The 27,983-nt window shown below is 52.6% G+C and overlaps 10 protein-coding genes across 10 annotated transcripts; 3 read left to right on the forward strand and 7 right to left on the reverse strand.

Moving 5' to 3' along the window:
- Positions 1-371: 371 nt before the first annotated feature.
- On the forward strand, positions 372-3,334 carry JN550_007451 (uncharacterized protein; the record flags this gene model as incomplete). Its single annotated transcript, XM_049319302.1, has 6 exons — positions 372-431; positions 517-679; positions 740-769; positions 819-2,141; positions 2,221-2,675; positions 2,762-3,334. 6 exons carry the CDS (start codon positions 372-374, stop codon positions 3,332-3,334), a joined length of 2,604 nt encoding a protein of 867 aa, XP_049170427.1.
- A 676-nt stretch (positions 3,335-4,010) lies between these two features.
- On the forward strand, positions 4,011-4,886 carry JN550_007452 (uncharacterized protein; the record flags this gene model as incomplete). The annotated part of the gene is made up of 3 exons (XM_049319304.1): positions 4,011-4,328; positions 4,381-4,485; positions 4,542-4,886. The coding sequence occupies 3 exons, from the start codon at positions 4,011-4,013 to the stop codon at positions 4,884-4,886; spliced, it is 768 nt and encodes a 255-aa protein (XP_049170428.1).
- Positions 4,887-5,108: 222 nt separating this feature from the next.
- On the reverse strand, positions 5,109-7,459 carry JN550_007453 (uncharacterized protein; the record flags this gene model as incomplete). The annotated part of the gene is made up of 8 exons (XM_049319305.1): positions 5,109-5,236; positions 5,322-5,506; positions 5,587-5,717; positions 5,772-5,918; positions 5,974-6,159; positions 6,218-6,630; positions 6,698-6,882; positions 6,951-7,459. 8 exons carry the CDS (start codon positions 7,457-7,459, stop codon positions 5,109-5,111), a joined length of 1,884 nt encoding a protein of 627 aa, XP_049170429.1.
- Positions 7,460-10,421: 2,962 nt separating this feature from the next.
- On the reverse strand, positions 10,422-12,460 carry JN550_007454 (uncharacterized protein; the record flags this gene model as incomplete). Its single annotated transcript, XM_049319306.1, has 2 exons — positions 10,422-12,152; positions 12,212-12,460. The coding sequence occupies 2 exons, from the start codon at positions 12,458-12,460 to the stop codon at positions 10,422-10,424; spliced, it is 1,980 nt and encodes a 659-aa protein (XP_049170430.1).
- Positions 12,461-13,454: 994 nt separating this feature from the next.
- On the reverse strand, positions 13,455-15,677 carry JN550_007455 (uncharacterized protein; the record flags this gene model as incomplete). The annotated part of the gene is made up of 2 exons (XM_049319307.1): positions 13,455-15,054; positions 15,118-15,677. The coding sequence occupies 2 exons, from the start codon at positions 15,675-15,677 to the stop codon at positions 13,455-13,457; spliced, it is 2,160 nt and encodes a 719-aa protein (XP_049170431.1).
- A 936-nt stretch (positions 15,678-16,613) lies between these two features.
- Positions 16,614-17,469, reverse strand: JN550_007456 (uncharacterized protein; the record flags this gene model as incomplete). The annotated part of the gene is made up of 3 exons (XM_049319308.1): positions 16,614-16,832; positions 16,909-17,348; positions 17,418-17,469. The coding sequence occupies 3 exons, from the start codon at positions 17,467-17,469 to the stop codon at positions 16,614-16,616; spliced, it is 711 nt and encodes a 236-aa protein (XP_049170432.1).
- A 743-nt stretch (positions 17,470-18,212) lies between these two features.
- Positions 18,213-21,006, reverse strand: JN550_007457 (uncharacterized protein; the record flags this gene model as incomplete). The annotated part of the gene is made up of 4 exons (XM_049319309.1): positions 18,213-19,396; positions 19,444-20,636; positions 20,696-20,844; positions 20,917-21,006. The coding sequence occupies 4 exons, from the start codon at positions 21,004-21,006 to the stop codon at positions 18,213-18,215; spliced, it is 2,616 nt and encodes an 871-aa protein (XP_049170433.1).
- Positions 21,007-22,730: 1,724 nt separating this feature from the next.
- On the reverse strand, positions 22,731-23,279 carry JN550_007458 (uncharacterized protein; the record flags this gene model as incomplete). Its single annotated transcript, XM_049319310.1, has 2 exons — positions 22,731-22,833; positions 22,909-23,279. The coding sequence occupies 2 exons, from the start codon at positions 23,277-23,279 to the stop codon at positions 22,731-22,733; spliced, it is 474 nt and encodes a 157-aa protein (XP_049170434.1).
- A 1,137-nt stretch (positions 23,280-24,416) lies between these two features.
- Positions 24,417-24,905, reverse strand: JN550_007459 (uncharacterized protein; the record flags this gene model as incomplete). The annotated part of the gene is made up of 1 exon (XM_049319311.1): positions 24,417-24,905. One exon carries the CDS (start codon positions 24,903-24,905, stop codon positions 24,417-24,419), a length of 489 nt encoding a protein of 162 aa, XP_049170435.1.
- Positions 24,906-26,048: 1,143 nt separating this feature from the next.
- JN550_007460 (uncharacterized protein) lies at positions 26,049-27,916 on the forward strand (the record flags this gene model as incomplete). Its single annotated transcript, XM_049319312.1, has 2 exons — positions 26,049-27,389; positions 27,473-27,916. 2 exons carry the CDS (start codon positions 26,049-26,051, stop codon positions 27,914-27,916), a joined length of 1,785 nt encoding a protein of 594 aa, XP_049170436.1.
- Positions 27,917-27,983: the final 67 nt, after the last annotated feature.

Below are 27,983 nucleotides of genomic sequence, written 5' to 3' on the forward strand. Positions count from 1 at the left end.
CCAGAGTTATTACTTGGGGATACGCTCCGCCGAATGCAAATACAAACACGTTCTCGGATTTGGCGGAGCTGTTGTTGAGCGATGTAGCAAAACTGCGCATCGGGGTGTCTCGTCCCATAATATTCATTGGCCACGGGCTCGGAGGTCTTATAATAAAGGAGGCTCTTGTGACAGCCGCGATGTCAAGGATATTTGGCACGCATAACGATCTTGGGAGTGTTTATCCGAAAACGATCGGGGTTTTATTCCTAGGAACTCCTCATGCCGGCAATGGCCGACAGAGTTTGGGGGAGGTTATTGCAGCCACCGCTCAAATCTCACCGCAATCGCCAAGCAAGCAACTACTCCAGCTGCTTCGAGACAGGTCAGAGATGTTTGAGAACCAACGCGATTCTTTCGTCATGATTTCGAGGGACATTCCTGTCGTTTGTGTCAGAGAGATGTTACCAACGTCAATGGGTCTTGTAAATCTTCTTCCTGCCGTTCATAGTTCATGATCGCTAATCACTTTCGCAGATTGTTCCAAAACTTGCAGCCTGCTACGAAGGGGCCAAAGTCTTGATAGAAGACCTGCATTGTCATCATTTTGAACTTGCAAGATATCATAGCAAACAAGATACAGGGTATGTTCAAGTCAGGGACCATATTGTAAAGCTTGTTCAGGCACCTACGCCGGATGGTGAGTTTCATGCCTGACTCGCGAGCCATCTTCATATCCGTATTGCTCACATGCCAGCAGAGTTAAAAGCGCGAGCAAAAAGGAACCAGCGTAAGCCTGCCTGGTCAATTGATTCTGAACAGTACTGATCAGTCACTAGAAATTTTGGACACGCTTTGTTTCGATGCACTCCACGATAGAGAAGAGCGCATTGATGAGGCTTCTGGCCAAACATGCGAGTGGATCTTGACAGCTACGGAAGACGAAAGATCTCCACCAATCTGGCATTCATGGCTGAACAACTCAGATGACACCATCTTCTGGATGAGTGGACGGGCTGGCTCCGGTAAATCCACTGTCATGAAGTATGCGTTCCAGAATGACGACACCAGGAAGCGACTTCAGGCTTGGGCAGGCGATGGCGAACTCTTGATGGCGGCCGTTTATCTTTTCGAGGCCGGAAGTCAGATCCAGAAGTCGCGAGAAGGTATTTTACGCAGTATTCTCTGGCAGATACTAAGTATCAAACCCGACCTGATATACATTGCATTTCCCAGCTTTTTTGGGAGCGCATGGCCGCCTAGCGAACCATTCAATACCGTCATGAACTTGAGTCAGGGATTCTACTCGCTATTTGCAAAGAAATCTGAAGTCATGAAGCTCTGTGTATTTCTCGACGGTTTAGATGAGTATCGCTTGATGGACCGAAGGGATTGTTACACAGAGGATGACATGACTCTTGTATATGATACGGAAGACGGAGACGCAGGTCTAGGCTCCAGTAAATGGATCACAGATGCACACAAGGACATCGCAGAACTCATCTTGGAGATGGGAAGCAAGAAGGACAGCTTTAAAATTTGCGTCACAAGCAGAGAGCTCCCAGTATTCGAAGAAGCCTTCTGCGATTGTCCCCGTCTACGAGTCCACCGGCACTCAGACAAATCCATCGCTCAAATTTGTGCTGCTCGTCTGGAGCAAGAAGCACCGGGACTTTCCAATATCACGTATGATCTTTGCCGTGACATCGCGTCCAGATCGCAGGGAGACATTCTCTGGGCTCGCCTGGTTGCGGATATGGTGATCTCTCAGGGCTCACTCCGAACGCTGAAGCAAACACTTGATTCTCTTCCCAGTCGCCTTGGCGGCGCCGAGGGTCTCTACATGCGGATGATAGAGAGCCTTAAGCCAAGCTACCAGAATGCAGCCTACAGGACCTTCCGCCTCGTGCTGAGGGCGATTCAACCTCCTTGCCTCATCACCCTAGCTTTTGCTGAAGAAGGGTACCTGGCAGACCCTCACACGGAGCAGGACAAATCATCTACGAGAAGGCTTCGTGTTGAGCATGATAGGTCTGAGTTGCGCACGGCCGAATGCTTAGCAGATATATGTCGCGAAATGAAACATAGACTCAGGGCATGCTGTGCTGGTCTTTTGGAAGCAGAAGCAGCATCATCTGACTTAAGTCAAAGAGTTGTCTTCAGTAAGTACTTTTGCCTTTGATTCCAACGAGGTTCCTGATCTCTCGAACCCTAAGAACCATAATTACTCATACATTCTAGTGCACCAAACGGCCAAGGAGTTCGCTGGCCGTGTGGACGTTTGGGACAAGGTGAATCATGGCTTGTTCGACAATGCAACGGTGGATATCTGCCTGTTGAGTGGTTGTGTACGGCACCTGAAGTGTTTTGATGCGCTGCAACCGATTTGCCTGTGGCCCACTGTAGGCGTGAATACAGAGACCTGGTTGTTGATCGCCAATGCCATCCGCTATGCTGCTAGGATCGACAATGAGAAAATTGATCGGCGCGCTTACTTCGATCTCGTGGATGAGTTGGACCAAGCAAACCAGCAAGCCTGGGTCACTTCCCTACTCAAGCACAAGCCTCTCTTCGAGGACCCCCAATGGACAGACATAGACTGCCCTTCCCTGTGCCAGAAACACTGGGCCGGTTTTGAGCCTATGGATGCTGGAAAGTCTCCGAAACGAAAGGATTTCCTGGCAATTGCCGTCCAGGTAAGTACCCGTGTATCTTGCACCTTGGACGCTTACCCGAGACTATTCCAACGGTCCTGGGATGACGTTAGCTAAAGCTATAATAGGCGAGCCTCACAAACTATGTGGCTGAAAAGCTCAAAGCACTCAGCAAAGAGTCTAGGCGTGCGAAAGCACAAGAGCTTCTGGAGTTTGCCATCAGCCCCAAAGCTGATGGAGTTTCGGCTTGCGTGGCGCTTAGTGGAGACTATACGGATTTCCATCACGACATGCCTGACACCAAGGTCCTCGAGGTGTTGCTTGCTAATGGAGCAAGCCCGCGTGTGGATAGGAGGGTTTGGGTCAACGCAGTCAAAGCAGGAAAGTTATACTTTGCGCAGCAGAGCATGGCCGTCTCACACTTATTGCAGAGTCGCACAAGCACACTTCTGATGCTCAACAGGCAGAGATGGGTTACCGCAATAAAGGCGCTTCTGCTACACGGAGCAGATCCGCATATCAGTATCGAGATACGTCGCGGTTCTGGCGAAAGTCGATCCACCGAGGAGAGGAGCGCCATAGAGATCATTATTGCCATGCTTGATGGGGAGCCAGACTTCGCTCTAGAGTTGCGAGAGTTGCAGGCACTTGTATATCCGGGATCACGACAGAGTATGAGGTCAGGCTATGCAATTCGTTGATGGAGTCATGGGATTGAACCGGCCAGATGACGATTCTCGCGACGAAGATAGAAGCTTGAAACCAAGTGTTTTCTTTTGTTGTTATCTCTACGAGGAAAACAGCTCGGAAATATAGTAAACTAGCTCGAGTATAATTGATTATTATCCATCTAGTAAAACTAATACAGCAAGATATACATGGACGTTGCATGACAATCGTGTAAGACACTTAGTCAGAGTCTTGGAGTATAACTGAGAATACCCCACAAGCAGCTAACAGATATGTTCTTCCGCCAATAGTCTCTCTTTCGGGAAAGCTCCGCAGAGATGAATCGGGGGAATACATCCGCCAAGACGAACACTGTGGGGATGTTCATAAAGCGGCGCCTCGGCTGAATGCAACGCTTTCGGTGTGCAATACGGCGAGATATACGAAAGCAGGACAGTCGGGAGCGTAGCCCCGAGAGAGTCCCTATGGATCCCGGAATTTGCTAATCGAATACCACGCACGCCATTTCTCACATATAATACGACTCTACTGCCATACTGCTCAAAATACTATAAAAACCCCAGGCTGCCAATGCGGGGACTATACTTCGTGGAGGCATAACTTGGCGCGATTCCAGCAAGAACTCAGCCCTTGAATACCGCGAACGGTGTTTTATGGAGTCATAAAAGTCCAAGAACCAACACGAAAATGCGTGCCTCTACCTTTTGTGCCGCATACGCAGCGTCGCTGCTGCAGCAGCTGGCATCTGCACGGCCAGCTCGAGACTGCGCCGGGGCGGCGGGCAAACCGCCGGCATTCTTCCTGGCGGGCGACTCGACAACGGCACACGACGGGGGCTGGGGTGACGGCCTCCTAGCGACGCTCCGGGGTCCCGAGGCGTGGGGAGTCAACATCGGGCAGAGCGGCGCGACGACAGTATCGTATGTGCATGGCGGCAACTGGACCAACATCACGGCGCACTTGCGGGAGTACGCCGCGACTTATGACAGCTACGTTACCATCAGCGTGAGCCTTTCCTTTGTTTTATTCGCATTGGCCGTCGATTAATTGCTCGCAGTTTGGACACAACGACCAGAAACCGGCCAACAACGTGCCGTTTGACCAGTATCAAGCCAACCTGATCAAGTTCGCCGAGGAGGTCAAGTCCCTAGGCGGGACACCCGTGAGTCCACGCCGGTAGAATGTATTTCTCAACTACAGCTGACCGGACCTTGACAGCTGCTGACTTCATCGCTCACCCGGCGCGTGTTCGAGTCGGAACACAACGCCACGGACTCGCTGCACAACGAGCGTCTCGCGGCTATCAAGGCCGCCAACGTCACCGGCTCCCCCATCATCGATCTCAACGCCGCCAGTCTGAAGTACGTCAACACCATTGGCGAGGACGCTGCGCAGGCCTATAATTGGGGACCCACGGACCGGACCCACTTGAACCCTTGGGGAACTGTGGTGTTTGGCCGGATGGTGGCTGACCTGATCGTGAGAGAGCTCCCGTGCCTGGAGAGTTGGATAACGCCGAATGAGACGCTTAGTTATCAGATCTGGAATGGCCTGCCGGCGTAGTGCCAATGACGGTAGACATGAACAAGATGACTTGGCTATGTGGATGGAGTGAAAATAATCATAATATTTATTTGTGTTCTTGTTTCGGGTTATCAACCCGTAAAGCCATTACTGGTTATAAAATATGCTAATTCCTTAGAGTTGTACCCGTGATAGGATCAGCTCATTACGGATCAAGTCCGCACATCGAATATTGTCTGGCCGAAGAATTTCAGCACGGTATTACCTGAGCATCTTCTGAACCACCATGTTCCCCTCGTTCCTCGATTGGGCGGTGTCATAGAGGGCTTGGATATCAGCCTTCCATTGGTCCTCGTTTGGCCGAAGAATTCGGCGATCATATGTCAACACTTTGCAGCAAGTATCAGCATTTTGATTTTTTTTCGGCAAGAGCAGCGACAGCAATATTGGTATGGAGGTATGGAGAATACTTACATCCGTTAACTTCGCCCTCCACATCTGTAGTCTGAGTCCAAATGGCCCCACTGCATGCGTAGAACTCCACTTGCTCACGAAGCTCATCTAGTAGTCTGTGAGCCCGGTAGTTATAGGCGTCAAGGTCGGCATCAAGTTCGTAGGTCTGATTGAGCTCTAGGATTGCCTGTTCAACCTTCCAAAGACTATTTATCACCCATAGTAAGCCACTGTTGCCCGGTAGTGAACGTGCAAGTTAGAACAGGACGGAGATCGAAATACTGACTGTTCAATGGAGACGTTGTGTCCAATACCTCCAAACTCGCCTTGGATGGCTATTCTGCTGGGATCCCATGGGCTTGATTGGATGCTGTAGAAGGGCGAGCCACATTGCGGGTTGGCGTAATGGTGGTTATCCTGTAAGCCATGGTTAGCTCGTGACTGGAGCAACTAAGTAACAAGAGGCCTTACAGAGTAGTCGCCGTAGCCATGGTCAAACCATCCACTCGTCGCATCGACTAGTCTAGTGGGGTCCAATTCACGTGCCCTGGCCGTAAGGCCTTCCTCTGGATAGGTGCCATTGTTGAGGAGTTGGCCCCATCCTTCATTGTAAACCACCTGCGATAGTCAGCTAACAGGGCTTAAGTTTAGGTCTGAGAGGTTGAGAGCATACCCATGTGTAGATGCTGGGGTATGACTTGTGCTGGTTGATAAGGATATCGAACTGTCGTTCGAATTCAGCTTGCTGCGCGGCATTTGGCTTCACATTTCCACTGGCTTGGAGAGACGGCATATCCTGGATAAGAAGCAGACCGAGTTCATCGCAGGCTCGGTAGAACAATGCAGGTTCAACCTTGATCTGAACATAGAAAAACAGCATCAGCAACAGTGTCGGCCATCCCCAAGCGTAGACTCACGTGTTTCCTCAACATGTTCATGCCGAGACCCTTCAAGACCTTCAGGTCGTACACCATAGCTTCCACGCTTGGCGGAGTATACAAACCATCCGGCCAGAAACCCTGGTCGAGGGTCCCGAAGTGGAACGAAAACTCCCCATTGATCAATGGTCGCTCAATGCCGTTGACCTTGCCTCTGGAAACTGTCCGAAACCCTGTGTAGCTCGTTACCTCGTCCGACCCGGTCTTGATTGTGATGTTGTACAACGTGGGCTTTTCCGGAGACCATAGTTCGGGCGAGTCGACTACAAAATCGAAAGGTGCATTTGGGGGAGCATCGTGCGACGCCACGACGTCGCCGTCCGCGCTGATGACCGAGACAGACACAGTCTCGGGGTATCCAGCAGAACTGTTGACGCTTACGGTCATGTTGACTTTCCGACGGTCCAGGTCAGTTCATGCAACCCAAAACGTATGCAGTTCGCGGACTGGGACACTAACCTTGACCGTCCATGCCGGCAGCAATCTCCACACCGCTGATGTAAGTGCTGGGCACCCACTCCATCCAGACGGTCTGCCAAAGTCCGGTGCATGAACGATAGAAGATGTGGCTGGGAGTTCTCGTCTGTTTTCCAATTGGAATGTTTACGCCTGGCGTATCCGTGGGATCGTAGACGAAAACATGGCTGTCGTGCAACGTTCATGTTAGGGCCGGAGAGACCTGTATTTGGACAAACAACAAGGAAGGACGTACAGCTTATTGGTGCCATTTACACTTAGGTAGTCGGTGGCATCGACGCTGAAATGCCAATATCCTCCTCTGTTGAACCCTGCTTGCCTACCGTTAATGAAAATGGTGGCCTCATAATCGACCGCCTCGAAGTTGAGTATGATCCGGCCATCTTGCTTGGACCAATCGGGCGGCACGGTAAAGTCTCTGGCGAACCACGAATACGTCTGATTAAGAAGCTGAACGCCCGAGAGACCACTCTCCAAGCAGGAGGGGACCAGGACGTCCTGTGTGAGGGTTTCGTTGAGCGGTGGCATGGCACCCTCGCCTGCACCAGCAGCCCTCCATTTCCACACCCCGTTCAGATTCTGCCACGTTGGGCGCTGGAGAAGAGGTCTCGGGTATTCCGGCCAGGGGTTTGTCCCGACCTTGTAGGTCCAGTCTGTGTCTAACGGAGGAGTCTGGACTTCGTAGGCAAGCGAATGGGCCCCGAGGAGGGCGGGCATCAGCCCAAGGACTGTGTTCAGACGCATATCTGCTTGCTAGGCAATCCCCGAGAGAATGGTCGATGCGTTCCCGAGAGACGAGAAGTGATGCTTTTCTATTCAAGAGAGCTGCGCTGCTCCGGTCTTACAGGCCGTGGTATTGATGAAGGAGCGTCTCGCCTGTAAGGGAGGGTAACAGGATAGAATGCCAACGCTGCAGAGACCTCACGAGGACGATCAGGGTCTCCAAAAGAAGAGAGCGACAGAAACGCAAAAGGGGACCCGTGCAAGTTATAGAGGTCAGAAGACCGACGCGGGCAGCTCGGGTGCGAAAGCAAGACACGGATCATGGACGCTGGTCAGCCGGCACGTCTGCCGTAGCTTCCATCGGTGGCCGGCTCCCCTCCCTGCAAGTCGCGCTGTTGAGGGGATCCTTGGTGCCTTGGAAGGCACTCCCGGCCCCTTGGCGAGGATGGCCTCCCTGCACAACATTGCTGGGACTGCAGGAAAAAGAGGATCGTGTTGCTGGCGCTGCGCAGCGTGCTTGCATGTGTCTGGATAGCTCGCGGGCTTGGAATCGGCTCACGAGGCATAGCAATCTGGAATAGGCATGGGTGGCGGTTGGGGTAAGTGTGGAGAAGCTTGGTTCGGCCAAGCCTTAGCCATGATGCGGTGACCTCGAGGCTAGAGGCACACATAGGCACACATAGGCACAGATGGCCATCTACTGGCCCAGGGGTAGCCCGGCATGCCACCCCCCATGTTGCCGCACAGAAGCACTGCCTGCCGAACATGATGACTTGTTCTGCGGCCGTAGAACCTAGTTTAGGCATGCTGGATTATCGCGTGGTCTTCTGTAGCACCCGTCTAGCGCGGCATTGGCCGAACCTATATACTGCAAGTGGTGTGCAACCGGGACGCACCAGAGAGCGAGCGCGAGAACTATGGGATTGATCGAGATAGCGCACTGGCCTGGCCGGCTCTAACTATTGCCCAGTGATTTGATAGTGCGAGGAGGCTCTTCGGTGGTTTCTTTCTGGGTTCTCCTCACAGGGGCAGTTGGAGAAAGGCGGGATTGCCCAATAACACGGCTTCCACTCAGCAATAGATCTCATCTCGAACAGATGAGGATCACCGCTGTCAAGAACAGGTGTGATGGTCCTTGCAGCTTTGCATCCGGTCGATATCAGCTGGGGTTGTTATAGCACCGTACCTAGATTCCTGACGCCCAATCGTGCCGTGTACCACGGCCAGGAGTCGAATGATACACAACTTGCTTTCCCCAGACAGATGTATGGTGCCATCGTCCTGGCACGCACGCATCTCAAGGGAGTCACCTGGCAGGCTTCTGCGTTAGCCCCTCTTGGGTTGCAATGGAGGAGAGATCATTGTGATCGGCTTCGCAAACGACCACTGTCGTCGACATGGGAAAGAGGCACAGCGGGAGCTGGAAAGCAGGCTTTGTCGAGCGAGGGAGCATGCTCGGCCACTTGGGTCCGAGCGCATGCACAGGCAGTTCTGCTTTACTGGGGCGCTCGACGCAGGCCGATGTCATGGACCGAGAGACCAGAGAAATTAGAAAAGGCGCGAACTGCGACCAGACTGGAGGAGAAGACTTGAGCGGAAATTAATGACGCGCGACACGATATCCTGCGTCTGCAGTCAGCAAGCCAGCAAAGAGCAGGCGTATCATTATACCGTACCCACTGGTGTCGTCCCACTTTCGGGACGAATCTCCCTGCCCCCAGGTGCCTTGCACACAGTAGGTAAGGCCTGAGGGGCTCTGGGGGGCCCGGAGGGGCTTGTTTCTTTGGTGGCTTGCTTCCCGCACCTTGGCCCCTGTGGGGACGGTGACGATCATGGATCCAGTGGATATAGTGCGGGGAAGCTGCGGAGAATTTTCTTTTTGGCTCTACTATTCACCGTCTTATCGTGAATCCTGGTAGTTTACTGCAGTTAAACGAAAGCCACGGCGTAGCACCGCGTGTGAAATGCCGCGACTGGAAACAAAGCCACAACTGTTGGAGGAGACGTCTGTGAAGCCGTGGCTTGCACTTTGCGCCATGCCATCCAGATATTTGATTAATTGAACACCAGCTCACTCGCCAGCAGTGGGTGCCTAGGACGAGATGCAACGTTGGATATGTAGAGCTACGTATTGTACACACATGCATACTATCTATCAGGCTAGCCTGTCCTTGGTTGCCGAAGCTCGCATGCCCCCCGATCCATGCCTTGCTTCCACTCCCACAGCCCACGGGCACCAATTGGCTGCACCGCCTCCGTAAGATTACCATCGTGCTTGAATGTTTATGCCCCCAAGTCCAATATGACTTCAACGTTACGGGACGGAAGCGCCTTGACGTGCAGCGCACCGACAAGTCGCTAGTGTCATGGTTCGGACGATTTCCGGATCGTAATTTGCGCCTCGCCTTTCCCAGTCCCTGAACGGCATGCGCAACCTAAGATTTCATCATAATCCAGGGGTAAAACGAACCACTTCCACGGCCTCGTTGCGTTGTTTCAACTTCCTGCCTCGACGAATCGATCGCAATCATCGCTAAGGCGACGCGTACATTCAATTGTGGTTCCGAGTCCGCCCTTATCGACCAACTACCTCAGTTAGGTAGGTATACACTCCTTGCTTCAAGACACGCGGCTCCGCTGCCACTCCATGGCTGCCCTGTTTCCCTCGAGTGGAGGTTTGATATAAGCTCGGCGTGACATTTGATGCAACATGCAAACTGCCGGGAAACCTGTCCGACGTACTGATAGTTCTCGTGGGCATGGGTAATAAACTTTGTTTGATTTCGTATCGCTTTGTGCAGTTTATAGTGCACAGCTGGCTGTGGCGCTGTCTCCACGCCAATCCCAAATAAACATGTGACGCCTCTTGTAGCGATAATCAGCCAAGCAATCCAATATTTCTAAGGCACCAATGACAGATGTCGACTTCGTGTATCACAGCCCATCTAGCATCTAGTAGATCTGCACCTAGCTCCAAAGGTATTCATCCGCCACGATGCCCGCCTGTGCTCATCAAAGTGATCTTCTGCTTCTTCTTCTTCTTCCCACCACCACCTCCTCCTCCGCCGCCGCCACCGCCTGGCGTTGCCGGTCCTGAGCTGGCCCCGTCAATCTTGAATGCTTCCAGTTGGAGCGCAACCTCGGCAGGCCCAAGGAAATCATCATCCCTCAGCCAGCCGTCGTTTGTGTTTGCCTCTGAAACCGGCCCAAGGTCGGGAGAGGCTGCCAACACTCGGGTTCCCCACACAGTCTTGGAAGTAGACGGACTTGTGGACATGTCGGCTAGCTGTTCGAACCCGGGCCGCGGGTTCGGGGGTGTTGTGCTGGGTGCGGACCCTAATGGCTGAAAATCATCCGAGTTGATCGCCGGGACGGCATCCAGGTGAATGTCGTTTGCCTGGTCGAAGTGTCGACGCGCACCACGGCCAATGGCTGCAGCCTCAAGCCGCTCTGCCTGTACCCGCTCTCTTTCTTCTTGTGCCTCCTTGTCTCGATGTGACTTCCGACGCTTCTCTAATTCCTTGGAGAACGTCTCGAGTACTTCGGCGGGAACAATGTCTGTCCAATCGCACTCGACAAAACTGACCACGCATCCGTGTGGGAGGTGAGCAAGGTACTTGGTCCGCCTCCTCATGGTGTCGTCGACGACATGGCCGGTCGAGATGTGTTCGACGCGCGGCAAGAGCGTCGAGGGAAAATTAGAGTAGTCGCCGAATTTCGTCTTCAGGATGCGGATGTCGAGTGGCGACAGGTAAAGATGCGGGGGAGCCGTATAAAAATGGAATGGGTGGCCTGCCGGCTGCTTGGCCTTGGCAAGCCCAGTAGCCGGCGTTGTGTCAGTATCGACGTCTGTCTTCTGGTCTCTAACCTTGTCTTTGGCCGTGGTGATGGCCTTGATGGCCCTCGCCGTCCAGTCGCCGTCTTCTGCCCCGAACTGTATCTCGTCTTTGGTGGCCTGGGTCCGAAGATCGTCGATCTCTCGCTCGTACTCGCTGATCATGTAATCTCTGGTGCCCTTCATAATGCGGGCGTAGTCCATTACGTTTGCTGCAAAGTGCCAGGGCACCTCTTCTCCGACGTTGACGGGGTCTGTACCGCCCTCCTTTGGCAGAGCCAGGGTCGAGCTCGAGTCTCGTACCATAAGCCGCAATACTACATCGTCGCCCGGACCGGGCAAGGGGTTCTCTTGACCGGCGTAAAACCGCACAGGGCGAGTCTCGGCCATCTTGAACGAGTCCTCGCATATTGGGCACTTCTTCCATCGGGCCTCCTTTCTGGAGCTCGGTTCGTCATCGCTTGTTGAATTCATGAATCGTAACAGGCACGATAGGCAGAAGATGTGGCCGCACCGAGCCATGCGCGGGGCGACTGGGTCGGACAGGCAGATTGGGCACGATGTCGATTGTGACTCGGTCGACGCCACGACCTGCTGTACGTCGTTCCAATCGAGATGCTTATCGGCGTCGCTCGCCTGGGCCGTGTAGTCGTTTTCGGGCGCCACAACGAATCGGTAGTTGGCATGGACAAACTTGGCCTTGTCGACGGGGTGGTAGCCGGAGCCGGGCCCCCAAGTCGGGTGCCGTCGAGCAGATCTTCCGTGACCGTGGCCGTGTCCATGCCCGTAGTCGTGCGAGTGGCGTAACGGGGCCGAGTAGTTGAGTAGGTGGGTGATCGAAGTCTGGCCCCTCCGGCTCGAAGCGTTTCTCATAGCCCTCTGGTGGTGCTGCAGCGTCAGTGTCAAGGTCCAGACTGGCCGGGTTGCAGTCGGCTTACCAGTTCAGCCATGGCGTCATCGTCATCCAGCCGGCTGTCTCGCAGTGGCCTTCGCTTGTCCTTGTGCTGCTTCCGGGCTGCCTGCCCCTTTCTGGGAGCGGTATAGGACAGGGCCGGACTCGAGATGCCGGATCGACGCGAACTGGAATCGAAATTCGGCGACGGGATGGGGACAGATTGTGACGGGGTGAAGTTGGATGCCGATGCCGATAGGGCTTTGCCTCCCAAGCCTTGCGGCGTCGAGCTCATGATGGCCAGGGCAGCCTCAAATGCGAAAGAGTCGTCTGCTGTGTCGTACCAGCCGTCCTGAGGATGGACTGATGACCGGACGTCACCAGGCGGAGCCGGTGGCCAATGCCTTCACGGAAGAGGGTCTGCAGGCTCAGTTTCGCAGGTCGGCAAGGAACCCGTCGATGCAGTTCCGCCAAACGAGCAAGATCCTGATAAAACTGTAGGTATAATTTCTGAGTGAAGGGGTCCAAGGTGGACGGACCCCGAAGAGTTATCGGGAGACAAGGCGAGGCGGAGGAGGGGGACGGATTCGACACGCCAGAAGAGTCACCAATCCACCAGCGGGGCAAATTGGAAGAGCTGGTCTGGTGGCCAGGACGTAAGACGTGGAGCGTGGGACGTGGGACGGGGGGACGTGATGCCACTCGTCGACTCGATTCGCGGACGCCGGGGCTTGGCTTGGCGGCAAGATCCGATACCACCGAAGTCAGCTGACTTGCCCGTGATCTGGGTTTCCAATCTTCGCCCGGGAGACCCTTAACTTGAGTATCTGGATAGCCAAAGCAGATTCCACGTACACATCGCCATCATGTCTGTATCCTTCCCCGGGATATCTCTCTCGAGGCGGCCAAGTCGGTTGGCTTGGACTGTTATCCTTGCCAACTGCTGGGAATCTGACGTACATGGGTACCCGCAGCCAGTGATAAATGGGCCGCCGTATGTCAGAACAATCTGGCTACCTAACTTGCAGTGCGTAAGGACAGTAGCCCTCGACCTAACCCGCGAGATACTGCATTGAGAAGATATCCGATCACCTACGCTTCCCAGACCGATGCCTCACTGAACTGGGTCTTGCGCACTTTCTTTGAAGCAAATTCCGGTACGCTTTGACTGTTACCTACACGTTGGCCACTTCCGCCTGTCTGTGTCTGTTTGTCAACGATCTATTATAGCGCAAGCGCCCAAGTACATAGGTAAGTACGTATCATGAAGTCTTAAATACCCGCCGGTGCTACCCAAAAACCTCAATCATGAAATGATACTCAATCTTGGTGCCATCCGCTCGTCCCCTGGCTGACAGCATCCGGCACCGATCCGCCAGGATCTCACCCACGACCGGAGCTCCACAGAAGAAAACGCCTACTTTCAGTGCTTTGCTCCGCACTCCCTCCCCCTTTTCCGAATCCATGGCCCTCGCGGCCTTCAAGCCCTTCATTTCCTCGTAATGTTGGTCCAGGATAACCTCGAAGTCGGGGCGCCCGAAGTGTGTAGCGTTCATCAACCCCGTCAGCGGCGACTCTGGGTGTTCGGGCGTGCGGTGCATCTCCAGCAGCCATCGGTACACATGGGTAGCGATGTTCTTCCGCTTCTGCGTCACGTGGGTGTAGATGTTGATGGCCAGGTGGCAGTCTGCGTCCTCCTGTTGGTGCCGTGCTTGGGATCGGGAGACCGCATTCAGCAATTCAGAAAACCACAGTAGATAGTTGCGGGAGCGTACCATCCAGTGGAAGTCAACGCGGCGATAGTCTGAGGGAAGGGCCAAAGGGTCATTAGACGAGGCTTGGGTCTGCAGGTTACGCATGGTTGACGGGTCTGAGGTGGAGCTATCAGAACGGGCTGAATCTTGTAGAGCCGTATTTCCGTCCTGGGTGGTTCCAGCTCCCATGGATATCTTCCTCTCACCAGGGCCAGTCGCAATCCCGCTGGACGAATCGGGGCCGCCGTGAAGCCTATCTTCTTTCGCCTGGAGGTCCATCAGAATTCCAGAGAAAGGCGTGACTCCGATTCCGGCTCCAACGATTATGGTATGATCGAAATCAGAAAAGCGCTGGGCTGGTGCGCCAAATGGCCCATTGATTCCGATATCAATCTGTGCCGTCGCATTCTCACGTCCCAAGGTTTTCAGCCTCGATGTCCAGCTGCCCTCGACCTTGATATGCAACCACATCTCTCTTCCGACGCACCCAGACACGGTAAATGGATGCCATTGGAAAAAGCTTATACTCGGAACCTGCAGGAACACGTATTGCCCGGCTTCGTACTTCCAAATCCTCTCGCTGGGGATTGTCGCCTTGATCTCAAGAGTTTGGTCATCTAGTATTGATAATGTCGCTGGTATGCGATGAAACCCAAGTGTTACACGAGTGACTCTCTCAACCAGAATGAGCAATGTTGGAAAGGCAAGAAAGTATCCAAGCATTGGCCACTGCAGCAGTGCTGCTGTTCCATGGGCCGCCAGCAGTCCGATAATCGGGTACATGAGGAGATGGCCCAGCTGAAAAACTTCGTAATTCCATTTCCTAACATGAGGAATGCTGAGTAGTGACAAGGTGTAGAAGAGACCCAGAGCAACAATACCTGTAGAGCCCGGGAGCGATGCGACATAGTCCCGGTATGGACGAGGGACCATGTCAGGGCCTATCACATTGGCTACAGCGTCCTCATTCTCCGGCCTGCTACCCCATACGAATGAGCCTCCGAGATGGCCTATAGCGTGCAAGGTTGCTAAAACGATGGCAACTATTGAAATCCGAATATGAAACTTCTGTGACAGGTCAAAGTTGATAAATCGTGAGATGCGGTACGAGCGCCTCATGAAGGTCGAAAAGTATCTACTCAGAAATAAAAGGTTAATCATCAAATAGGCCTGTAAGCTTGGGATCCTGGAGACGTACCTGGACATGCTGAGAAGCAGGAAGAAAATGGTTGGGTAGAGCGCCCCAGCACAGGTCTTGGCCAGAACGACACCCCAGCCGAACGCTGCACGGTACTGAGTACCGGTGACGTACTTGACAAGCTGCCAGATCCCAAAGGCAAGTTGCAGGCTTACCACCAGGGCTATGAACATGATATCCGGGCCCCGGACGGCCCAGTAGGCGCGGACGCGGCGCCAGATGCTCATCGACCGGAGCAGCTCGTCTTCCCGGTGCTGATCCTCTGCGTCCTGCTTCAGGGAGGGGATCTTCCACTCCCGCACCCGCGCCACGAACTCAGACCGTGGGATGCGCTGGGCATCTGACCCGATGATGCTGCGCAGGAAATGGTGTCGAGCCTCGTCGTCCCTGCTGTCATGGTGCAAGTGATGCGGCTGTGCGCGAGGAGCGATCTCGTCGTGCACGAGATCCAGCCTGTGCTCTACTTCGCCATAGTCGATAAATCCGTCGCCATTCTTGTCCAACTCCTTCACGAAAGATTCGATCTCACTGTCATCCAGATAGCGGGTATTGAAGTTCATTTTGCCTAGAGATCACTGGCAAAACAGAACCTACACTCAACAGACAGACCTCGAATGCTGTCATGGCGATTGCGACTATCCGTTGGTGGTGTAAGGCTTTAGACTAGCTTTTATGTAGACAAAGTAGTTGGAACAGTCGGTTGCGTCACTATCAAACCATTAGCATTGGGGCTCGGATGGCCAAGACGACTGGGCGTGCTGGCACGGAACTCTAAGCGATAGGCTGCGTGCATCTCTGGCTTATTAGTCTTAGCTTAGGCGTGCTACGCTAAGTCTATCAATCGCTCGTTTTGCACTTATCTACATCAGCCAAGTATTCAACAGGATTAAAGGCCAGGCCAAGGCTGACATGCTAGCTGTGCCAAGTATAGTCCACAATTGTACTGCCGTATAGCCGGTTAGGCGCAGTTCTATTCTCACCATGAACGTGGATTAAGAACTCAAGTATAAATGACTAGCCATTGAAAGATCGGATAGGATAAGTCGGACACCAAGTCCCTAACCCCAGTCTCTCGTGACCCGCCACGCAACACTTCAAAACCAACCACCATCTCCAAAAAAAAATCATATCCACATAACCCGTTAGAAGTGCAAAAAACATACAACACCAGGTATTCGCTGGTGGTCACCCACCCAACTACTAATCTGGCGCTTCCGAGTTTATCTATGGGAGAGCGGACGGGATCCCGAGTTCTCTAGGAGCTATGGTCGTATGTGTTGGTCATGCGGTATATCCAGTCTGATATCCACAACCACCCCAGGAACCACCACCCTCTCTAGCACGGGACAGCAGCGAGTTCCAAATGGGCAGCATATATAGTTTTTGATTTCTTTATAAGGGATACGCCCGTTGTCGAGAGATATGGAACAATCGACCCAGCCTTCCATCGAATTTCTCATCGCTCTCAGAACCACCTTGGATGATGAAACCATCGCCTATGCTTGTGCTCTCAGTTTCGACAGCCTCTCCTTCGTGTAACTCACCATTTTTTCCTCGTTCCAGATCCCTGTGACACTCGGGTGCTTGGACACTTCCCTTGCCCATTTGTCAAAGTTGGGCGCCTTTGCAGCCAAGTCATCCAGGCTGATCGGCTGGAGGCCGTGCTCCGGGCGGGCAAAGGTATAGAGCCGGAGCACGAAGGAGCCCGTCAACACCTGTCCGACGAGTATAGTCAGCTTCCGGTTCTCGCTAGCGTAGCCCGGTGAACGGGGCCTGGGGCCGGCTACTCACCTCAGCCTGGGTCAACTTGCTTGAGCCGCCGAAGAAGGGGGCGGCGTCGGCTAGCAGGGGATCGAGCTCCTTGGCCACGGTGTTGACAAACTCGATACCGGCTGCCGTGCGCTCCTCTTCAAGCTTGCCAAACGATGTCTTGAAGTAGTGCGGGGCCGCCTTGGAAAAGTACGTGTCGACGAAGAAGGCAATCTTGGCACGGACTAGTGGCCCGTTGGCGTCCGTGGAAGCCGGAATCAGATGAGAAGGGAAAGCGTCCGCGAGGAAGTTGGCCACGATAGCCGACTCGGTGATGATCTCGCCGTTGTAGGAGATCGATGGGACCAGTCCTCGCGGGTTGATCTTCAGGTACTCGGGAGTCCGGGGAACGCTGAGATCAATGATTTCTTCCTCAAAAGGGATGTTCAATTCAGCTAATGCAATATGGACACGATGAGCCCCTGCGACGCAAAAGTTAGTCTCTTGATGCCTTCTGTATGTAGGCAGGCAGGCTTCGCCGATGTACTGACATGGGCATCCGTGGTTAGTATAGAGCTTGAGCTTCGGGGTTGAAGTCGTCATGGTGATGCCCTGCGGTGTTATAAAAGCTGTAGTGGGGTGCTGTCAAGGGGTTTTACTATCTGTATAGCTTTTGAGATCTGAGATATTTAGGAACGGATGAAACTGTTGTGCTGAAATGTTTATCGACGATAGTCCCCTCTGATCTTTAACAACACCAGGGCTATCTTCCGAGGTGGGGCAAGTATTGCGACATCATTGGACCGCATCACCACATTTCTAATACATCCGCGACCGGATAGATAATGGGCCGAGCTGAAGATTCGGATAAGCGCGGCCCCACGCTCGATTAGATGTCCGTCGGAAGAGTTGGGAGAACGGTACCGGGTGGGTAATCAACAACGTTGATGACGATGTTATACTCTGTAGGATTTCGGACTTAAGTTGCTGCGCGTTTGTCAGCCGCGTGTTTGCGCGGAGGTTCGTTAACGGGCGAGTGTCTATCCAAAACGGGTAGTACAGTGAGCCGGGAACTTTTAGAACGGTGCTATTATTGCTCTTGCTGTGGGTCCTTACAAAAGCTGGACGGCGCCAAGTCCTACTCCTTCGATGATTATATATCTAGTATGTCAACTGCACATTTTACATGAAGTACCCCTGTGGCCAGCGACCTCTTATGATTCTCCAACAATTTTTATTTTATTCGTAGCAGGACCTTGCCGGTTATACTTTGTCCGTTCCAGTGGCTTGACTGAAAAGTACACGGTATTGAGCATTAGCGCTTGACACTACGCAAAATCTTGTGCCTAGTATGGCACAGCATCTTTCCATACTGGGAGTTGTCTAAGATTCTCCTCATCAAATCTTACTCTCCCTTTCTCATCAAGCCACGCTCCATAGTCTGTTGTTGCAATATCAGCCTCCGAGTTGGCCTGGATCTCCTTCTTGCTCAGCCCTGCGTCGTCGGATGGAAGCCATATCTTTGGCGTCTTAGAAGTAAGGCTCGGGTTTGCATAGGCCGTTTCCAGGTCCTCATCTTTATACTTAGGCTCGTCCAAGTCCGAATATTTGAGGTAGCCCCTCATAATATTGTGCGAAGTGTAAATGTGCGGCTCGAAGAATCGGGCGAATGGATCAAGAAGCTGCTGCGGGATGTGTGCGCCTCTCCCTATCTGCTGTAAACGTGATCGCTCACGAGCCTCGTCCAAGCTAGCCTCCCCCTCCTCCGCCGCCAGGAGCGGCTCGGCCTCGTCGTTCCCCTCAGAGAGTAGTCTGGCAGGGAGGCGGTCCTCCAGTGGATTCAGATACCGATTCATAACATGATTGTAGATAATGGTGCCGATAAAAAGCACGCCCATCAGAATCGACGGTCCAGTTGCTTTGCGGAGACCCATCAATCCGATCAGTGCCAGCTCTCCCACATACACACCGGTTAATATCTGTGACAATGAGCGAGTATAGCACCTTCCCTTGGTCTCCAGCTTGGGCTGTATGACGAAAAATAAGTTGTGACGATAACTGGCATAGAAAAGTGTGAGGCCGACACAAGCCAGCCCTAGGACGAGGGGCGATATGCATGCATATGCCAGAGCGATAATGACGAAATTGGTGAACTTTGGATACACCTTGCCCCAACTGATACCTTTGAGACTGGTATACTGGCTGTACTTCTTTCTGGGTGTGTTGTTCACAGTCCTGTCGAAAAAATAATATTGGAAAAGATCGGAGTAGTTAAGAACATTCTTCGCTGACGAGCCCAAACCTTGCAAGATGAAGTACGTCAAGTAGAATTTCGAAGACTTCGGCAAGTTTTTAGCCAAAGTCAACGGAATCTGGTGAGGCTGCGAAATGATTTCAGGGATAAATGCAGTGGCGGAAGAGGAGAGCGCCGTAACCAGGAAGATCTGAATGACTTGGAACAGAAAGTACCAGTTCTGGACTTGTAATTCAGCAGTTACGGTTGTCGGCTCTCCGGACTTTTTGGCGATGTCTGCTTAATGTTAGTTTTATAACATCATATAGTGGGAAACCTCTTACATCTCATGAATATTGGTACGTAAGAGGAAAGCAAACTTGTGATCAATGGTGGCAACAAGCCCGTCATTAGGCCGAGAATAGGATCGGGCAGGTTTTGTATCCAACGCAACCATTCAAAGTTGTCACTCAGGTAATTGACATTCGAGATCGATCCAACGAAGGCTGATATAAAGGACCAGAAGAATATGAGAAGCGCGATGATCACATTCGCTGCGGACTTTCGGGATATTCGAATCGCATGTGGGATGGCGAGATTATTCCAGATGACCTCCTTGGGAGGAACGCCGATGAGCCTGGATGGTATGGAGATGTTCGGTGGCTTCATTATGTGTGAGGTGGTGTTTCCCTTGTATGCTCGCTGAGCTGCTGCTTGAGACTCATACTCAACAAAGACTGCACTGCGGTTATGATGAATATCTGCTGTGCAGGACTGTCGGTTTTCTTCGACTTTCCTAGCAGCCTCTTGCAACCCATGGCGTAGATGATCAATTGCATCAGTTCTTTTGCCAAAAACGTAGTAGTCTTTGTGGATTGGACGGAGCTCTGTAATGGCGTCCTCGGAAAGGATAGCATCGGAACCTTGCTTCTTGGCCATTCTAGCCCTTTTTCTATTCACCTTTCTCAAGTATGAGACCTCTGTGGACTCAAGCTTGTTAGCTGTCGAGTCTCGGGTGCTGACAAGAACGTTCAGCTTTCCTGTGTCCGTTATGACCCATTGTCTTCGTGCCTCTTGGCCATAGTTGAGGTGCAGGTCACCGTCCAGGGGGGCAACCTTTGGTGGGTCAAGGTACAGCACGGTACGCGAGGAAAGCCTCGAGGCATTGGCTTTCGATAGTTCCCATGCTTGCCGCAGTCCGACCAGCCATAGCCTTTCCCGAGCAACGAGGAACATAACAAAGGCATAGACAACCCAGGCAACAATGACATGAGCCCATAGTCTCGATTGATCACTAACGTTCCCGAAGCCGAGCTTATCCAGCTGAGAAGCTCGCCCGCCGCCAGTGGCATTCACCGGAAACAGGATTGGCCAGGTTATGCATGACCCCACGAAACAGATGAAGATCAGTGTCCTCATAAACCGTAAAAATAGATAGCCATCCAGGGAAGAGTGCTCCAGGATGAATTTGTCGTCTAGCTTGGCTAAGGCTCTGATCCAGTCGATATGCGAAGTACTGGCGGACGGAGTTCGGTGTCTACGTCTGTCAGTCACAGTCACAGTCAACGCACAGGTTGGTGGAGGGGGTGGGTCTACTTTTCGGGAACCAGATCAATGTACGTCCGAGGAGAGTAGATTCTTCGAAACGGCTTTCGGATCACAACGAAGATCACCATGAACAAGACTGCCGTGACGAATGATGGTATAAAAGCTGCCACAACAGCTGGTAGCGATGCTGCATTTGCCTGCATTGCGCATCAGAAACATCATGTAGATTGATACCAGCGTTGTTGGGCGTTCAGAGACGGAGAACTCACACTGACGTCATCGCTGCTTGCAGCATGCGACGCGGACGACTGCTGTGCATCCCATGCACTCCCATGAGAGAGGACTATCTGTGAATCCATCACGGTCTTAAGATGAAGTCGTCTAGAGAGAGGCCATGAGAGTACGGTTATCTCGCCGCCAATGCTCTAATACATGTAAGGTTGATGCCGGAGGTAAGTTGTTGGGGAAGAGACGGACGTGTCACGTCACCGAGTTCCAGGGTTAGCAGCCCCACCATTCTGCATGCAGTACGCCACGGTACCTAAGACAGGTACGATGTTAGAAAATATCGCTTTCGCATTTAGTGGTAAATAGCTGGGAAGAAAAAGAATGCTCGAAAGCGGCTTGGAAGCCTAAAGGTTGATCTAGAGCCAAGCACTGATTAAACCTACGGCAGTAAAACTTTCACCAATTGCAGGGCGGCCAAGCTCCTACAGAGCGTCCCGGTGCAACGACCGTCGCCTGCGCATTAGGAAATGCATCGATGGCACACAGCTCGCCCACGCGACGCAGTCTTTAACGGAGGTCACGGGTGTTGGCTGTCCCTGAACCGCGAAGTTCGGGATCCTCACACCACCCAAACCGGCACGTCTTTTGGTCATGAATATACAAGAGGAAGAACGAATTGAGTACGCACCCCTGGGGAGTGACTTCTTTTGCCGATGGGATAACTTGGCCCCAGAGCAGCAGACACATTACGAAGCACGATTCAAGGCGCTCCGGCTGGCAGCCTGGGACGAATGGGATGAGAAACAGCGCAACAGGGGCTTGGGTCGAGGATGATACTCAATATCAAGTGTATCAGACCATGTAAAGATATCAAATTCTTTCGTCGTGTCTACGGCATCAATCATCTGACTGAGCTGGTTTAAATCACCAGCGTCCGCCGCGTCTAGTCTCCAACTGAAAAAAATACTGTCGTGAAAGGAAAACATGTTCCTTGATTAACGTTGTTTAGGTTCCGCTGCACAAACTGGAAATCCGCCACTACTTGAAGTCTCAGTTTAGAGTACCCAGCAAGCAAGGCGTTCCAGCGGACCTGGGCCCAAAAACACTGTACCTCGCCGAGGCGCATAGCCGACCACAACATCGCAAAGTTGCACACACATGCCAAATGTGTTCTAAAAAGTTTCATCCAGGCGTCTGACAGCAGACCGGTTATGTCGATTTTGTACTCGAAGCGGTAGGCTGCCTCAAAGCCTTTGTGAAAGCCTTGACTTTGTTAACATTGATGGCGCATTCTAAACTCAGAGTAGTCAAATACCGCTATGGCTCCATGGAAGAAACCACAGCAGGCTTTTAGAGTAGTATTTGAAAAGCCTTGAAAGATGGCTTTCATAATGTTCCGTCGGTGAAGTATGGAGGTGGCCAGCTGATTGTACTTACTTGTTTCCCGTTTCTGAGTGAAAACGCCGACGCCTAGACTCATCAAGTGTTCGTAGAGCGGGTGGAGAATGTCCAAAGCTATGATCTACGTATTCTAGGACGACTTTGTGTTTGATTGGTTCCCACCTGCGCAACCGGACATTCCAACCACGGACGAAAGTGGGATCTGTACCGACCAGGCGACACTGAATGCGTTCATATGTGTTGAACTCAATACGAGTGTGTACTCGACGCCATTCAAGAACTCGGACTTGAGTCAATGCCGAGTAGTACATGTCATGATCGTTACGTTACAGCAAGATCGCGCAGGCCTGCGTAATGGGCAAGATTTTAAGATGCTCGCGTAGTGGACTTTATATCGTGCTCTTGACTAACTACCTATTATCGCAGCGTATGATATGACCTTTGATGGAAAACCTTATGTTTCAACTCCAGCTCGTGGATCGACGCCTTCAGAGAAAGTCCCATGTGCCCTCGCATCCTTGATGGCCTCTCTTTTTGATGCCTGCTCAGCCTTCTTCCTATACGGCAGTTAGTACGGATTGCCCACGGATGTCAATTCTCCCCAATTGACGGGCGGTCAAGCATATACGCACCTGTCGAGGTCGCTCGCTAGATCCGGCTGCGATCCGCTGGCACCCGGCTTTCTATCAACAGTATCCGCGACATCACCTTCACCAGGTGCTCGCATCTGTTCACCCTCCAACTCTTGGTTGCGGCCGACTTGCTCTGCCGTTCTCCCAAATTGCTCCTCACCAGGGGGTGCGCCCCTGATTCCGCGAGCCAGGCTGGTAGGCGTTGCCTCCTGCACTACAGATGCCTGAGAGGTGGGAAGGCGCTGTTCAACACGGCCGCCATGAGTATGATTTTGAGCGGAACGCTGCTCTGCTGGGTTTGAGGTCACTACGTTCCCCTCTGTGGTGTATGCAGTTGCCTTTGAAGGCTGAGCTGGCCCTGTCGGCTCCATTCTGTGTTGATGGTCGGATTCGATAGTGATGAAATGGAAGGCGACTGGGAGTTAAAAAATCGTATTGTATCTAGAAACAACAGGTATTTTGGTTGGCCTGGGCCAAATGATGCAGAAGCCCGTTGCAGTTTGTCTGGATACAAACACTGTCGTCATACTTGCACCCGTACGCTAGTGAACTCATTTAGCGCGACCACTTTGACTCATGACGTCTCCCATTTCGTTGATGGGGACGCCAACATTAATCAAGTCGGTCTCATTTCTTCGACAGGCCTAATTGAACTCTTGAGGGTTATTTTTCGCACGTAAGGAGGTATTCACCAATATGAGACGGCTGCATGCGCAGTATCACCAATCCACGTGCACAATTCGACGGAATAGAAAGTAGTGCATCCACCCAAATGTTACAGTAGTATCAATTCCGCGATCAGGCAAGCGTAGGATCGTAGTAACCTGGCTTCATAAGTGAGGTATCGGGTTCAGTTGAAGTGATCGATGAACCGGGGCTATCGAACAACCTAGCTGCCAGGGGTGGTTGAACTCTAACCTACCCTTGGGGCTTTACGTTACCACTTTGGGGCAGTAAAGGCTAAAGTATTTGGACGTAAGATTCGTAGCCAAATCTCCTCTTCTGTCCTGCAGATTTTGCAGGTGGTTCTGTTGACTCTTTGAGACCAATCGCAGCTTGGCTAGCAATTGGTTACCGACCAATGTGGCGATTCGTTCAAACTATTGAAGGAATCTTGCCACTCGATACTGTCTGTGTTCTGGAACAGGAGAAGTATTTGATCGCAGGTCTAGCATGAAACGGGCAGTGTTGGCCCGGAAATGAGTCATGTGTTTGCTATGAGTTACTTTAGATGACCGGATGCGATTGGGCCGCAACACCCATTTGAACGCAATCAAACCCTTGAGAGCAGCATATCACCACCGAAGTTGCGCGAATCTCTGATGTCCTAGCCTTAGAAGGAGAGCAAGCGGGCAATAAGCAATATAATGAATGGCTAAAATCTCCAATGAGCTCATGATATTATTAATGACTTTCAGAAGCTCTGCATCATGTTTTCTGTTCCTGACCTCTATATGAACACCCGATACTTAAACTGCTACAGTGACGACAGACGCCTCCGATACCCGCTAGGCACGAATCCCTTCAAGCACAGCCTCGAATGCGGCATCAATTGCCGCGGCCCCAGCCTCGCCGCCGTTAGGGCTTTCCTTGCCATTAAAGGTACAGCCAAGGTTATAAGGTGGGTCGGAGGAAGATCTGTACGCATGACTGACCCTTGCGGCGGTGCACGCCTCACTGGTGTGGAATGTGAGTGCGACCCCATGGTTCTTTGGTGTATTGTAGTACTTGTGCTCCGTTGGTGCGCAGCCGTTGAGGTTGAGATGATTCCACATGCGGTTGGCTTTGACGCCGGAGTTGGGAACGACCAAGTACCAGTATTGCACGACAGGGTCGTTGGTAACGTGCTCCCATGTGTTCTCACAGCTGGCGGTGTTGGCGTCCATTCGCGCCACCAGTTCAGTCTCATTAAAAGACGGGGCAGGAGCTGCAGCTACAAGAATGTTGGTGCCGAGAAGTATCGTTGTGATGGCGGCGATGGTTGATTGAGATACCATGGTTGCGATGGGTTTCCAGGTAAGATTGAATATCGCTGAAATAAATCTACTTGGAGCAAATTTCCTGCAAAGTGACTACTGCAAATGCTGGGGATTGAGCCAGAGGCTAGTGTTTGGAGCTGAAGTCTGATTGTATAACCTGAAAGATGTCTATACATTCTCTTGGCAAGGTCTTGGCAAAATAGCTGCCTACTTATAGTCTTGCCATGGTCGGCTCTCATGCCTTGCTTCACACATAGCGTTATGACCGGCCATTCGAGTATTCTAATTATAGAAGATTGAAATGCGCAGCGCGTATAAGCAGTCTAGCGCGCCTACAGACGCGCCAGGGATACCAAGAAGCAGGCAGCAATTCGGCGCCAAATGCAAAGTTGATTGTAAGCGACGGAGCTGATGCTAAGACTCTTCTGGGATAGTGATCCTGAATGTGCCGCTTGGCAGAAGAAGCATTGTAAATACCTACTTGGGTTTCCTGGTTGAACAGTCGCCGCAGCAAAGTATCTCAACATCAATGAGGGTAAGCGATGATTCGATGGGACGTGGCGGAGCTCAATTCCCAAATAAGGAGAGCTCTGATTGGTCTGATCATACCTGGGAACAAGGGTGTTTGGGAACATTTGGTAAGGCTAAGCCTTGATTATTCTTTGCCCGTTGCACAGCCTGTTTGCCTCCATTCACCGAGATGGCTCATTTACACGGTTTGTGCATAATCGCCCAAAAAAGGGGTAAATTTGCTGTGTATTGGAAATTGTGGACTCGTTCATGATAATTTTACCGCTATCGCTCCAACACTGTCACTAAAGATGAACGACCATAATTTGCAGCCAGAATGTCTCCGGACAGCCCACGCCCTACTTAGCATAAGGCTGACGGGGTGGATGGGCCACTCATGCAAATGGATCTCATCCAAGCCGAAAACTCCGCGGAGACTTCACCAAAAAAGGATCACAGAATTTCGCTAACCCCGTAACCCTCGAACTTCGTTCAACTCCGGTCAACAACCCCGACAGGATACTATGGAGCGCGACGATGAATAGGGAATTTTCCCTGAAAATGGCAACTATTTATACTCATTGACGTCGGCGGTTACTAAGTCTGAGTTAGGTATGTTTTGACACACCGACCGGTTCCTTGGAAATTAACATGCCCGGCCACCATCAGAGCCAACAGCCTTTCGCAGCCAATGACAGGACCCAATCGCCGGTCCCGATCGACGGTGTCGAGTCCGGGCTCGAATCACAATACTCTCAACCGACGGCTTTCTTGCCTCTTGCGGATGCTGCCGCAGTCTCGGAGCGCAAGGCTGGTCACGAGCATGACGCCTATCCAACGGACCGGGCCCTCATCGCCATCCTAGGGGCCGTCGCCGTGTCATTTTTCCTTGTCTTCCTCGATATGGCCATCATGTCCACGGTAGCGCCAGCAATCACAACCCAGTTCGACGCGCTCACTGACGTTGGCTGGTATGCCAGCGCCTACCAGCTGACCAGCGCCGCCTGCACGCCCATGACTGGCAAGATCTACAGCTACTTTAACATTCGATGGTCCTTCCTAGTCTTCTTCCTGATCCTTGAGGTAGGCTCCGCCCTGAGCGGCGCCGCCACCTCGTCCAACATGTTCATCGTGGGGCGTGCCATCGCCGGCATTGGATCTGCGGGTCTCTTCACCGGCATGATGACCATTGTGGCCAATGTGCTCCCCCTGCACAAGCGGCCGGCCATTCTAGGAGCCATCATGGGCCTTGGGCAGCTCGGCATCGCGGGCGGACCCCTCATCGGCGGAGGCTTCACCTCCAACATCCATGCTACCTGGAGGTGGTGCTTCTACCTCAACCTCTGCCTCTTCCCCGTCGTCACCGTCGCCTTCCTCCTCAACACCATCCCAGAGGCCGAGGTGAAGCCGCACTGGCGGACCGTTCTCGGCACGGCCGTCAAGTCGCTGGACCTCGTTGGCTTCATGCTCATCAGCGGGGGCGTGCTTATGTTCCTCTTGGGGCTGCAGTACGGCGGCAACAAGTTCGCATGGGATAGCTCTGTCGTTATCGGGTTGATCGCCGGGGGGGCTGTCACCTTCTTGCTGTTTCTCGCCTGGGAATACCACGAAGGTGACTCCGCCATGGTGCCGTGGGCCATGCTCCGGAGCCGCATCATCTGCTCAGCCTCCATAACGAATTTCTTCAACTATGGCGTCATGCTCGTGGCCGACTACTACCTTGCCATATACTTCCAGTCCGTTCTGAATGACACCCCGCTGGAGAGCGGGATCCATATGCTGCCCACCACACTCGGCATGCTCCTATCCATGGTAACGGCCGGCGGCCTCACACAGTCTACGGGCTACTATCTCCCCATGGCAATTATAGGCCCGTGTATTTCGGCCGTCGGATACGGGCTCTTATCGACCCTTTCTCCTACGACGCCCACAGCTCGCTGGATCGGCTATCAGATCTTGTACGGCGTTGGCAGCGTGTTTGGAAACAGCAGTGTAAGACTTCACGTCCTTCTCCATGAAGCTCAAGCAAGGTACAGGGCTGGACCCGATGCTGACATGACAACCCAATCAAACAGGCCTATATGGCGGTGCAGAATCTCGTCCCATTGCACCAAGTGCCCCAGGCAATGGCCATCGTCTTGACTGTGCAAACCTTCGGCAGCTCCGTCTGGCTTATCATCGCCAACGTCATCTTCAACAACAGCCTTCACGATCTGTTGCAGGGGAACGCGTCCGTGATCGGCCTGGCGCCTGAATACATCATGGGTGCGGGCGCCCGCGGCGTGCACGGCCTAGGCCTCTCGGGGCCGGCGCTGCAGGCGCTGCTGGAGTCGTATGCTACGAGCGTGGATCGTGTCATGTATCTGGGTGTGGGTATGGCAGCAGGAGCACTTGTCTTTTGCTGGGGCTTAGGTTGGCATAATATTCTCGAGATCAAGAAGAAGGAAGCGTTGAGGGATAAGAGGGAAGCCGAAGTGGTTGATGAGGGACAAGGTGCTGCGAAAAAAGGCACTGTCTAAGCGCGTTGCCGGATGGGCATGATTGGCGCCCTGGCACTCGGTCGAAAGGTTAGGTGTTTCGGGCCAC

The sequence above is a fragment of the Neoarthrinium moseri genome (assembly GCF_022829205.1).
Source record: "Neoarthrinium moseri strain CBS 164.80 chromosome Unknown scaffold29_Wmoseri_CBS_16480, whole genome shotgun sequence".
In the NCBI taxonomy this organism is placed as follows: domain Eukaryota; kingdom Fungi; phylum Ascomycota; class Sordariomycetes; order Amphisphaeriales; family Apiosporaceae; genus Neoarthrinium; species Neoarthrinium moseri.